The 12,433-nt window shown below is 44.0% G+C and overlaps 2 protein-coding genes across 2 annotated transcripts; one reads left to right on the top strand and one right to left on the bottom strand.

Moving 5' to 3' along the window:
• Positions 1–252: 252 nt before the first annotated feature.
• On the bottom strand, positions 253–9,146 carry efs (embryonal Fyn-associated substrate). The gene is made up of 8 exons (XM_041030774.1): positions 8,998–9,146; positions 8,286–8,491; positions 6,159–7,505; positions 5,816–5,935; positions 4,114–5,058; positions 3,889–3,960; positions 2,876–3,133; positions 253–2,654 (listed from the first exon to the last, which is right to left on the bottom strand). The coding sequence occupies exons 2-8, from the start codon at positions 8,295–8,297 to the stop codon at positions 2,469–2,471; spliced, it is 2,940 nt and encodes a 979-aa protein (XP_040886708.1). The 5' UTR covers positions 8,298–8,491; positions 8,998–9,146; the 3' UTR covers positions 253–2,468.
• Positions 9,123–12,433, top strand: dhrs4 (dehydrogenase/reductase (SDR family) member 4). The gene is made up of 9 exons (XM_041030776.1): positions 9,123–9,625; positions 9,935–10,050; positions 10,299–10,476; positions 10,639–10,740; positions 10,948–11,018; positions 11,106–11,157; positions 11,367–11,501; positions 11,674–11,729; positions 11,834–12,433. Exons 2-9 carry the CDS (start codon positions 9,938–9,940, stop codon positions 11,946–11,948), a joined length of 822 nt encoding a protein of 273 aa, XP_040886710.1. The 5' UTR covers positions 9,123–9,625; positions 9,935–9,937; the 3' UTR covers positions 11,949–12,433.

Genomic DNA, 12,433 nt, shown 5'->3' with positions numbered 1-12,433 from the left:
GCTTCTCGGCGTCACAGCTCGGCAGTTTCCGGAAAGGCTCGTTTGTTCCGAGTCACATAACAGTACCCTCAGTGCTCGACACATTTACTGGACAAACTGTATTCAAACTCAAAGACAGATTTAACCCGTAAAAGCAGCTTTGCTTGAACTTTGACTTGTCTCTGGGGAATAAAATTCACGATTGTTACTGGCAGGCAAATATAATTTTCCTGAACAATTTGACATACAAATACTGCAATCAATGATCCAAACACACTTGTTTAATTGCAAAAGTTGTATTTGTGCATTCTGAACAAGAATACAAGACAGACATCAAATGTAGTGTAAAGTAAAGAGGTTTAGATTTGTATGACTGTAGGAGAAAAGTCAAAGATTCACTTCTATACCTCAGCGAATAAGATAACCGACTCAAATGAGTTCACATAGTGTAAAAAAATGTTTCTTGTACAAAAGAAAATACAGCCATATCTTTAAACTGTAACTTAATATGTTTTTCCAAAAAAAACAATTTTTTGTTCGCTGCAAATCACCTAGTAAAATCACCCTGGTGAAGGATGTGCATATATAAAGTTTAAGCAAGTTAAAGCCATGCACAATGGAAAGTAAAGAACATAAAAACTGACCATAATAAATATATAGCTAAAGGTTACTTGGTGATCATGCTCTCTTCATACGTACAGTACAGGGCCTGTTTTGGCAGGGAGGTATTCGTTAAGTAATACTTCAAACCTCCACAAGGTGGGGCGGCAGAACAGTTACTCTTCAGAGAATAATTTAAACTGAGCCCCATGATTGAAAAAAAATATATTATGCATTGCCCTGACGATACTGATTTTGATCAGAAAAATAAAAGTTCAATATTAGGTTAAGTAATACAGAAGATAGATCCAAAAGGCTCTATAATGCATCTTTGAAGAGCACCCTACTGGATGAAAACTGACCATGTGCTTACACAGTTAATATTTGTAGTGTAAGTGTGACAAACATCATGCGTGTTCAACTTCCAGTCAAATATATGTTCCACCACAGCTTCACACTGAGCTGTTTGTGCACAGACATTTACACCTGATGACCAGTACAGATGAAAATGGGCAGACAGACAGAAATACGACAGTCTGAGATGGAAAAAAGGTGTGTGTTTTGATGGATGTAAAATGTTTTCGATCAAAAAGTGGACTGTGCTTCATTCCACAGTTTATACTAGGGCTGGGCCATATGATTAAGATCAGTCATGATGGTAGAATATCCTTAAAATATTCATTTATAACTTGTGACAAATGTAAAATAATCAAACTGTTTATCAGTACAGTGAACTGTGTTCCACTGATATGCTTTCCATTAATAACACATTATCGATATATAATAACGAGCCTTAGTTTCTATGGTCATGCCTCACAGCAAGGTTGCTGACTTTAAACGTAAATCAAACCAGATGTGAGTAAGCACCGTTGACAAGAATGTTACGGGAAATGCAGGTAAAAAGCAAAGAAAGACAAAGAGACATAACCATGCAGAGCATAACAGGACATGTGGAAACCGGTAACCTCGGTCAACAGGTTTCTTATCCACTGCCAGGCTATCACATGACTGTGGGAAAGAACAGGATTAGGCAATTTCTCACCCAACTATCATTGTTCATTCTCAGTTTACCTTTCTCTGTGAGCGGACTTGAGATGTGTAAGACGACATGAATGTAAACTGAACACGTACTGACAGATGTTTCTTGCAGATTAAACGCTGTACCACAGATAATTTTTCTTGCTAGTGGAAATGGGCACTACACAAACACAACGCACACTTGCACAGATTATGAGTGGAAGTTGGGCAAACTTTGTACTCCACGGCGTATTCCATTTCTCCCATATTTAGCCCGAAACACTTGGTATGCTGCTTCAGCAGTTTCAGAATGATAATCACAAAAGGCCTTTCAGGTGTCACAGTAAGAAGTAGGCCAGAACCAGGATGCAAGGCCTCCTTTCTGTGCTATTTTAGGAAAAGGGGGATGGCTAAATAAATAGAGGAAGGAAGGAAAAATGGCTATCATGTGAGGGAAAGAAAATACAGCAAACATAATAAAGCAAAGCTCCCAAGATAAGCTGTCCGCATGGACACTCAAAGCCACAGAGCGGCTTCAACTATTCAATAAGTTAACACTCAAAAAGACAAGTGTGGCATCAAAGCACAGAGGTCAGTATATAAACAAAGGCAAACCAACACACAACCCGAGGACAGAACCAGCACAGTCGAAACCCAGTTCAGTAACAGCTGCAGCGAGGCTAAGCGCTGCAGCGAGGCTAAGCGCTGCAGCGAGGCTAAGCGCTGCAGCGAGGCTAAGCACTGCAGCTCCGCTTGCTTCAATCCCATTCAAACAAAAGGTAAGCAAAGAGTCTACCAACAAATAAGGCATTTCAAAGAGAGAAAATATAGGTGTAGTGTAAACAAAGTTTTTACGCAAGTGATATGAAATATCATGAAGATATTTCCGCCAGCCGCTGGAGCAGAGTGGAGAAGCCAGCGGCTTGTTGGGAGAGCTCAGCAACACGGTCCACCATCTCTTGGGTGGCTGATACTGAGGGGTAATTTTGTGCAGCTCCCTTTGTTGCCACCACAACTGCCTTCAAGGCCTGGCAGAGTCGCCCCCCCGAGGTTGTGATCTGAAGTAGGGAAAAGAAATAAAAACACAATTATTACAAAAGTTTGATAAATTTCACTTTTTAAAAAAAAACGTTCCTCAAATGAATTAACAGATAGTACAATACAATGCTTTTACTTTGCTTTGTGTATTTTTTTTTTCATCAACATACAGGCTATATCTCATGATTTCACACATATAACGTCAAGAAAACAAAGTGTGCATAGAGTTTTCTCTAGACACCTTGGCCCGGAGGTCGGCAGAAGTGAGAAGGCGAGAGAGGGTGTCCCCAATAAACACCAGTTTGTGCGCAGTCACAATGAGACTTTTGCCTCTGGCGACGAAGATGCGGGGCGGCTGGTTCCCCTGCACGCTGCTGAAGAGCACATCGATGGCATCTGCCAGGCAGGAGAGGTGGGCGAGGCTCTGAGAGGAGTAAAAGGACAGCAGCTCCGAGTCCTCCAGGGAGAGGGACACCGGCAGAGGAGGGGATGGGGTCAACTGCACAAGAAAAGATGAAATTGATATTTGTGAAGGAAAAGTCAGACTGCAGAAGCTGTGTAACTGCGTTATATGCAATGTGATGTCAAGTAAGGCTGCCATGGTTGTAAGCTGAAATTGAATTCAGAGAAAGTCTGATACAGTACGTCAGCAAGTGACACTGTTGAAAGAATGACTGTGCTTTTCTGTCACCTATTGTCCTGCAGCCTCTATTCAATGTAAGGCAATATTGTTAAGATTTACAAGTGACCTCTTGTTGGTAGTCTATGGCGTAACCAAGGAATCTAGTAAGGAGTAGAAGAAAATGCAGGCTGCGTGATAATAAGACATGACCTCAGTCTAGTCCAAGGGAGGTTAGAAGTGACTTAAGAGATAACATAAGACAGTAAATGATTGTTATTTTGCTTATGTATGTCGTTACGTGTCTCCAGCTGTAGGCCTTCACACTGGAATCTCAGAAAAACAAATGAAAGCTTTGATATTATAAACATATCCTGCCAATTGGCGAGAATAGCGTAAAGAGTAAGGATGGGTTTCAACCACATCAGGAGCCAGAGAGCTGCTGCAGGCTGGATTAATGAGTCATACTGCTCATTAGTAAACAGAGTGCACTGTGAGCACAGAGGGAATCAATGACTTATCTGTGTAGACTTGCTGTGTGTGTTTCTGTACTAAAAAAAATGAATGACAGCTTTTAGACTGTAGGAGCAAAGGATTATGTATGCAGAGGTACACATACAGAGGAAAAGACTCACCCTCGGCTCTGCAGTGATACTTTGCATTTGTCCGTTCTCAGCCAGGACATCAGGAGGTGGATCAGGTTTACCCTGGTGTGAGTAGGAGAGAACAGTCAGGCATGTTTACAGATATATTTGCAGTCCATGTCAGAAACAGACAAGAATTAAACATACATATAAACATCTGATGATACATGAGCAGATGCTGTGTGACAATAACTGAATTTCATCATGAACACTGACCTGCAGCTTGACGTATCCAACACTGTCTCCAGTAGGTACTGGGGCGGGGATGGGAGTCAAGCCGATCCCAGCATACTCATTGCTGGGATCATCCTCTCCATCAACAGGGCCCACTGTGAGAGTCACAGTTGATGGAGCAGGAGGCAAGGGGAAGGCAGGCTGAGGAGTTGGGGGCAGGGGCCTCTCCTGGATCCAGCTACCCTTACGAGAGCCCATCCCACCTCCAGATGACTTTCCATCAGGCACTGGGAGTGCAGGCAATGGCCTGCGGGACAGGGAATCTTGGGAAGGCAGACGGGGTCGGCCCTGAGCCTGCAAAAGGAGGGCGCTTTCCTCAAGGGAACGCTGGACCAGTGACAAAAGCCCCTCAGATGGAGGAGCGTTGCCAATAGCAGACAATGCCGGCAGCAGGTCTGACAGACGAGCCCAAGCCTGCTGAAGAGGCGGCGGAGGGTCACCTGAATGGCTGGCTTTCCAGGTGGACAGGATTTCAGCCAATGAGGTGGCCAGGTCTCGTGATGACAGAGTAGAGGCCGAGCCAGAGGCTGTGTTCATCACTGAGTGGACAAGGCTTGAAAGCGAAGCTCTCCACTGCACATCACCTGAACCATTACTAGAAACAGAGAGGCGACGAGTAGACGTGGAGGAGGACGAGGAAGAGTGAGGGAGGGCTTCAATGGTCAGAGCAGGCATATCATAGATGCCACAGTCAGGTTCAGAGGAGTCTCGATTGTGATCTCCACTACTGGCTCGCTTCTCCGGTCCAGGGACACAATAGACTTGTCCAACCTGGGCAACATCTTCACCAGAGAGGCTGGTGGTGGACTCTCCTGGTCCCAGAGGCACACCTGGAAGTGTGGGGACACTGTAGACTTCGTCATCAGCTTCACTGGGCTGAACATCGGATGTCGACACATTCAGAGTGATGGTGGGGACATCATAGACCTACAATGGGGGTGGGGTGGAGACAGAAGGAATGTTTTGAAATTGTGTGAATTGTTTACCTCATGATTGTACAGAGGGAATACAATTTCTATATGATAAGGACACAACACATTCATTGTACCATAAGATAGCAGAGGACAGTAACTTCAGACAAAGAGGAAACAATAATCCAACAACTGCCCTACATGTTCAAGCAACATTAAAGCAGAGACCACTGGGGGTAGGGTAGTGGTGGTATGGCCTTGGCATGGCCCTGACAGATGGGTGTGACTAGGAGAAAATAGAAGCAGCATTTGGACTGGATAGACAGGCTCCCACAGAAGACTGAGACAGGTGTGGCCTCGCCTTGAAGGGGGGCAGGGAGACACACTAATCGTGGAATGTGGGAAGAAATGGCGACAGGGTATTTGATAGTTGTCGCTTGTACAGACATGATCTCAACACACCAGTTTGTCACACTTCCCAGTAATTTCTTGGGACATTTATTACTCTGGATTACAATTGCACTTTTTAAATAAATAAATAAATAAAGATCATAATTACACATGCACCACATGTGGGTCCCAAACCACTAAACTTTAATTTAAATTTAAATAGCAAATTTGATGAGCATTGGATATTCATCGGGTCAAAGTTTGACCTGATGAGACTGCAACAGAACAAAAACATAAGTATAAGAAAACACAAATACACACAGCAGTTAACACTCTTTTAAATGCAGTTTAAAGAAATGCAAAGTAACCACAGTTGTCTTTACCTCTGTCTCAGAGTCAGCTTGTGGTGGGACACTGCGAGGGGTGTCATAGATGCCATCATCGCCACAAAGGGCAGATGGAACTGGACGCTGCCATCTGCCACTGGGAGGAGTATCATACACCTACCAAGGAAACAAATACACAAAACTTTGTCCTCACAGAGCGATAAAACTCAGACAACACATAAATCCACTCCACTCACAAACTCTCTAAGATAAAACACATTTTTGGTGTAATTAAAAATATGTAGAAACCTGCTAATATAACAATAACATGAACTTACAACAACACCATTTTACAATACAACTGTTTCATAGTGTGGTAAGTAAAGAAGCCAACACATACCTGGTCATCAGAGGGATCTGGATAATCCTGATTTTCTCCTTTTTTGTAGTGCACATTGCTGTTTTTCTCCAGTCCATTATTCATCCTTTCATCTTTACTCTGGGGAGTTTCCTTCTGTTTGTCCTCTTCTTGATGCGGGCCTGCCGAGGTGGTCTGACTGGCGGGTTTGGGGGCATAATTAGAATCGGCCGATGTCGGTGCTGCCTGTTGTGCATCTTTCCTGGTGACTCCCCTCACAGGAGGTGCTGGTGGAGGAGGTTTGCGGGCAAAATTTGGTGATCCTGGAACCCTGACCTGCCCTGCTCTGACCAGCAAAGGGGATCCCCGGTGACAGGCCAGGCCTGGCTTGCCCCTAGCAACAGCAGGGTTGGGTGGAACTCCTTTGAGCAAAGGTCTGGGAGATGCTTGAGCAGGGGATAATGGAGATGGATGCTGGTGGGCCAAAACTGTGGCTGGTGTCCTGTGAAGGCTTGCTCCCACAGGGGTGGGTGTTTGGTACATCCCAGGTGTGTCCTGACTCACTTTGGACTGGGGGGTGCCAGGTGTTCCGCTGACTATAGAGGGGCCATTAGAGCAGACAGCAGTAGCTGGAACTCCTCCTGTTGGGGCCTGGTAAACATCATCACCTGCAAGTGGTGTGCCTTTGGGTACCAGGTAACAGTCATCCGAGTGTTCTGTGGTTAGTGTTTCTCTTGGGACTAAATAAGTAGTGTCCTCTGGCTCATCAGCCGCTCTTGGCACTCCACTAGGGGAGAGGTACACAGACTCTGAAGCCATGAGAGCTCCAGGCTGCCTGGCGTGCTGAGCTGCAGACGGTATAGGACTTACTGGAGTCTGATAAAGTGTGCCCGTGATTTCCGTGCCTCGTCCTCTCAGAGAGGGTGAGCGTGGACGTCCCGCCACCCCAATATCCCAGTCAGGTCTGGGCCGAGTGCCAGAGCTGGAGTGAGAGCGTGGGCGCCCACCCTCAACTCTGCGGAGCTCCCCAGGCCTTGAGGCAGCTCCTGCTCCTCGTCCCTCACCCACACCTGGCGGGGATCGATACACTCCATCTATGTCCTCTGCACTACTGCTAACAACAGACCGAGCAAGCATGGGACCCGGTGACAGGTAAACAGAGTCCTCACTGGGGCCACGACGGAGGTCTGAGTTTGGGGGTGGGGCAGTCTGGAGGAGACGAAGGCGGTTGGCAGGGGCAATGCCCTGCCTCCCATGCAGGGAGCAGAGCCACCAGCCCGGCCCACCACTCTGCTCCTGATCGAGAACCATAAGGATGTCACCCTTCCGAAAACCCAGCTCCTCTGGGCTCTCTGCCGTGTTGTCAAACAGTGCCTTCGCCAATACCGTCTGAGAGGAGGAGGAGACAAGTAGAAATCATGAACACAGACTCACCCATTCAGTAATTCACACACACACACCAAATGACAGCAGGTTTTAATAAACAGCCTAAATTCACACCAGCTAGAGTCTCACATCTGCACACCACAAACAAACAAGTACATTGACATGGAAATGCCAAGTCCAGAGTATAAAAAGGTTGATTGTTCAGAGCTGTTGAATGAGGAGTGAATAGGAGTGAATGGGGAAGGTCTCGTAAAATGTCCTTGTGAGAGACAGAGGACAGGAAGAGGATGAGTGAACAAAAAAAAAAGATGGAAAATGTAAAAGTGAGCATCATGACTAACTCAAAATTCACAGCTGTGTCAGAAATCATGCAGCAGAGAGAAAAGGGGGCACAGTCAGTGAGGATCAATGATCAAACGGACAAGGGCTTAATGGTAATGAGGGAGATGAGAGGGAGGGGGAGGGGATGAGAGGCACATCTGTCCCTTGCTGTTTAGCGTTTAATTGCCAACCCAAAGCCATAGAGTCAAGCCCCCTTTCTAAACCAACCCCCTGGGAAAAACAAGGCTCAGCTGAGCCATGTGGGACCCCCTTAGAACAGTAATGGAGGCAATGAGTATCCAGATTAAATATCTAGATATGCTGAGATAATATAGGAAGATAAAAAACAAGCCCTGCAAATTATACAGTTTTTTGTTTCAACTTAGTTTTTATGACATTTGTCCATCATTTTGATAACATTGCATGCAAATTCATACAAACAAAGACACATGCTGTACTCACGGAGACAGACATTGTAGATAGATTAACAGTTAAGTCTCAGAGAAACTATGACTGAAGAGTCCCAGTCAGTCGGGATCATCCATCTAGGACATGTGTTTCTCATGGATGTGCTGGTCGCCAGGGAGAGTCAGTGCCGAGGCACAGCTGTGTCTGGGTAGGACACATCTCAAAGTCCGGGTGCCTCGTCGTCCACCGTCATAAGGATCCTGCAATTCATGTAGAAACGACTTATACGCATTTTTCCCACGACTCATTCATTCACAACACACCGAGACTCACACAAAACACGTGAAATGAAAGGTAGGCAGGCAGCGGCAACACCTGTCTATCCTTTCCACGCCCAGTAACGTTACGTTAAATGCAGCCCGTTCAGAGAAAGCTAGCATTTACTTTGCATAAATAAGTGGTGAGGACTCGCTATTAAAGATATCAAATATAGTTGAGTATGTAACCGCGAAACCATGTCAAATGATGATTAATTTAAACAGTAACTTAATAAAATAACGTGAGACATGTTATCGCGGCCTAGCTACTAACGCTAGCTCGGTAGCGTTAACGTTTGCTGTGTTAACGCTGGTTATCTTCATCGTCTTTCGCTGCTAACGCTAACCTTCAGTTCAAAACAACAATGGCACGGCCGGGTAAGACGACTAAAGCCCAATTGCTAACTTGCTAACGTTCGCACCCAAAGTCGTAGTAATACAATAATTACCTTGCTTTTTTCTTGTCGCCGATAAACTTCGTATCGGCGTACAGTCAATGATACGTAAAATCACTTCTTTTCAAGCGTGAAAAATCTGTGGCCATCGGCGTTCAATCATCTTCGGCGATGACAACAAAATGATCTCCGCCTCCTCCGAGGTTTACTCCATCCGCTGATCTAAAAGCGTAAACTGGCTGTCTGTGCCTGGCTTTAGACCAATCCAGCATATGTGAAATCGTGCAGCCCGTTGCAGCTCGGAGTCCAGCGCTTGTGTGATTGGCTGCTTTTTTGGGCTGCATTTGCGGACGCTCGAATTTAGCCGACAATCAAATATCTAACCTCTAAATTGAGAAAAAAAAAACTGTGCAGCCCCGCACTACTAACACCACTAATCGCTACAATACATTTTACGATTATCTTAATAAATTACGTGGTTATTTCAACGGACATGGCTATTACATCGTATTTAACAACCACCAAACACGAGTCACTGCTTGGTGGAGGCTTTTATTTTGACAGCAGAACTTTTACCCGGAAAATACTGACAGTAAACACATGAATCGTCGGTAGTCCAAAGTCCATCTTTTGAGAGTATTTCACCAGTCTTCCTCAGTGTTCAGTTTTGCATGACTGCAGGGTAAGATAACTCTCCTGATCACATTTGTACATATGATACCCGGTAAGTGTGTAAAAGCAAAAACTTCAACTGAGTTTTCCGAGTCTTCCTTTGTGAATATCAATGAAGTATTTTTTTTATTTTTTGGTGCTGTTGCTTCACCATGTATCAATAAGCATATTATTAACTAAAGTGACCGATGAAAAAATGGGTCCCAACTGCCTTCCTTCATTATTCAATATGACACCCTGCTGCAATAGCTCAGATGACCTATACCCTAGTTACCCAGTGTTTCCATAAGACATATCGGCGACTATTCTTTGTTCACAGGTGATGTTCAGGAGTGTTCTCAGGTGCCTTAGGACCAACTCTGTTGCTGGCCAAAGAAGTATGTCTCAAAGCAGCCTTGCTGGAAAGGTAGCCATAGTCACTGCCTCCACAGATGGGTAAGAATCATATGATTGACTCCTGTGTTGTCTGTTTTGCCATAAAAAAAATACACCAAACAATAACCAAGGAAGTGGCTGTGACACTTACTGTTATAAAAGGCATTCAGTGTTTGGCTGAATGTTTGCTGATATACCTTTGAAAAAATCTAGGTATTAAGGATCATGCTCAAAGGTTCAAACTCTTGTAGTAAAGTTGCATATCATTTAAAACTGTGCATTCATAATAATTCAATTTGCCACCTCAGAATCGGTCTGGCTGCAGCTCAGGCTCTGGGAAAGAGAGGAGCCCATGTGGTGGTGAGCAGCCGACGGCAGGCCAATGTGGACAAGGCTGTGGCCCTGCTGCAGAGCCAGAACATCCAAGTGACTGGGACCACCTGTAATGTTGGCAATGGAGAAGACAGAGAAAAACTGGTTCAAATGGTGAGTCTCAACCTCAAAGATGCATCTGAGGAGTCATTAAGGGCATTAAGGGAGTCGGGGGTATCAAGCTTGCACCTTGCAGCTGGAATACCCATAATAATGAAGCTGTCAGTGACTCTTTTTGCTAATAACCTCAACAGTTTCGATCTGTGTTTGGAACAGACTCTGGAGAAGTGTGGTGGTATTGATATCCTGGTGTCCAATGCAGCAGTCAACCCTTTCTTTGGAAACATCATGGACTCCACAGAGGAAGTCTGGGACAAGGTGCTTAGTACAAATGAGGCCTCAAGACTCATTTATAAAGCTACTAAAAAGTCATAAAAATCAGAAGAATTGTTTTAGTGAGTCTGTGGCTTCTGTCTTCAAAAAACAATTGTTCTGCTTCTTTTCCTTCATTTTAAAACAGGATCATTTATGGGATTATTTTAGTGTTGAAAATTATGTATTTGTCTTAATGGTTTTTACATCTAGATCCTTTCTGTAAATGTGAAATCAGCCTTCCTCATCACCAAGTTGGTGGCACCTCATATGGCGAAGCGGGGGTGAGTGATAAAAGATTACACAGCTTAATGTGACTGGAACGATCCAAACAATAAAGGCTAAAACTGTCCACTGCATCTTTCCTTTAGAGGGGGAAATGTAGTATTTGTGTCATCTGTGGCTGGATACCAACCAATGCAGGTCAGTGAAAATGAAAGTAGAACATTTATCACTAACATATTTATATTAAGATAAAAAGGAACAGGGTTAAATTAGAAACTGATATGAATGATGCTTGAACTTTGTTCAGCTTTGTTAGTGCCATCTTTTTTTAGTTTTACTTTGTTTCTCACATTTCTATAATAAAAAAACGCCTGACATTTTATTCTGTGCAATCTCTGTCCATGCAGGCTTTGGGTCCTTACAGTGTTAGTAAGACAGCCTTGTTGGGTCTGACCCGGGCCCTGGCCCCTGAGCTGGCTCAGGATAACATAAGAGTCAACTGCGTGGCCCCAGGGGTAATTAAAACCCGCTTCAGCTCTGCGGTGAGGAAAAAAAAACACATTCCTCTATCATACACTCTAATGCTATATTTCTAATGGGCAGTTGGGGTTTGTTATCATCTGTTGTGTTCTGAGCCCTTACATCTTTCCATTTCACTTTGTTCATTTACTCTTGACGAATGTCTCTGTAATATACTACTTTGTTCTGTCCTAGTTATGGCAAAATGAAGACATCACAAATGAGTTCAAAAAGCAGCTCAGCATTAAAAGGTACACTTCATGTTCACAACGTGTCACTCATAACCTGTGCCGTGCATAAATGTGAATCATTTATGAAAACCATATATCATACTTTCCTTCATCTTCCCCTTCAGAGTTGGAGAGCCAGAGGAAATTGGTGGAGTGATTGCCTTCCTGTGCACTGAGGAGGCTTCCTACATCACCGGAGAGACCATCACAGTGACTGGAGGGATAGGCTGTCGACTCTGAACCTCCAGTGGCAACAAAACTAATTTGCACTTAATTGTGTGTAGATTATTTTTGCCTATATTTTGATTACTTCTGATATTGCTCCAAAGTATTGGCACAGAACAGTCAAATAGATTTTGGATTACTGCCTAAGTTTCTCCTAAGTTTCCTAGGTGAAATTTGTCATCTCTGAATAGATTTCTAATCACGATATGAAAGTTGACACAAGCTGCTTATCCTAAATAGCACACCGCAGATGAGGTATAACCTCTCTGTGTCAGCTGTGACAGTTAAATTCATCTTTACAGTCTATTTGATAAATGTAAATTGCATCAGTTGTCAGAAAACGGATGTTTATGAACAGAAATACATATACAACTGACAAATACAGCTCTGAAAGGTTTATAAAATCATTAAAAAAAAAAAACAAATGCACCCAATGTTACTGGCCATATTGTATTAGAGAAGTTCAAGAGCTTGCTTTATCTTTGTGCCAATATCTGGGA

The sequence above is a fragment of the Toxotes jaculatrix genome, chromosome 23 (assembly GCF_017976425.1).
Source record: "Toxotes jaculatrix isolate fToxJac2 chromosome 23, fToxJac2.pri, whole genome shotgun sequence".
Taxonomy (NCBI): Eukaryota; Metazoa; Chordata; class Actinopteri; family Toxotidae; genus Toxotes; species Toxotes jaculatrix.
Note: the sequence above shows the minus strand (reverse complement) of the source record. Positions and strands in the feature narration are given on the sequence as shown.

Coding starts and splice junctions, on each gene's coding strand:
- dhrs4 (XM_041030776.1), top strand. CDS start 9,938: ATGTTCAGGAGTGTTCTCAGGTGCCTTAGGACCAACTCTGTTGCTGGC. Junction 10,051..10,298: donor GTCACTGCCTCCACAGATGG/GTAAGAATCATA, acceptor TTGCCACCTCAG/AATCGGTCTGGCTGCAGCTC. Junction 10,741..10,947: donor CAGAGGAAGTCTGGGACAAG/GTGCTTAGTACA, acceptor TTTTACATCTAG/ATCCTTTCTGTAAATGTGAA.
- efs (XM_041030774.1), bottom strand. Junction 5,059..5,815: donor AAGCTGACTCTGAGACAGAG/GTAAAGACAACT, acceptor CCCCCATTGTAG/GTCTATGATGTCCCCACCAT. Junction 2,655..2,875: donor CTGCCGACCTCCGGGCCAAG/GTGTCTAGAGAA, acceptor TCCCTACTTCAG/ATCACAACCTCGGGGGGGCG.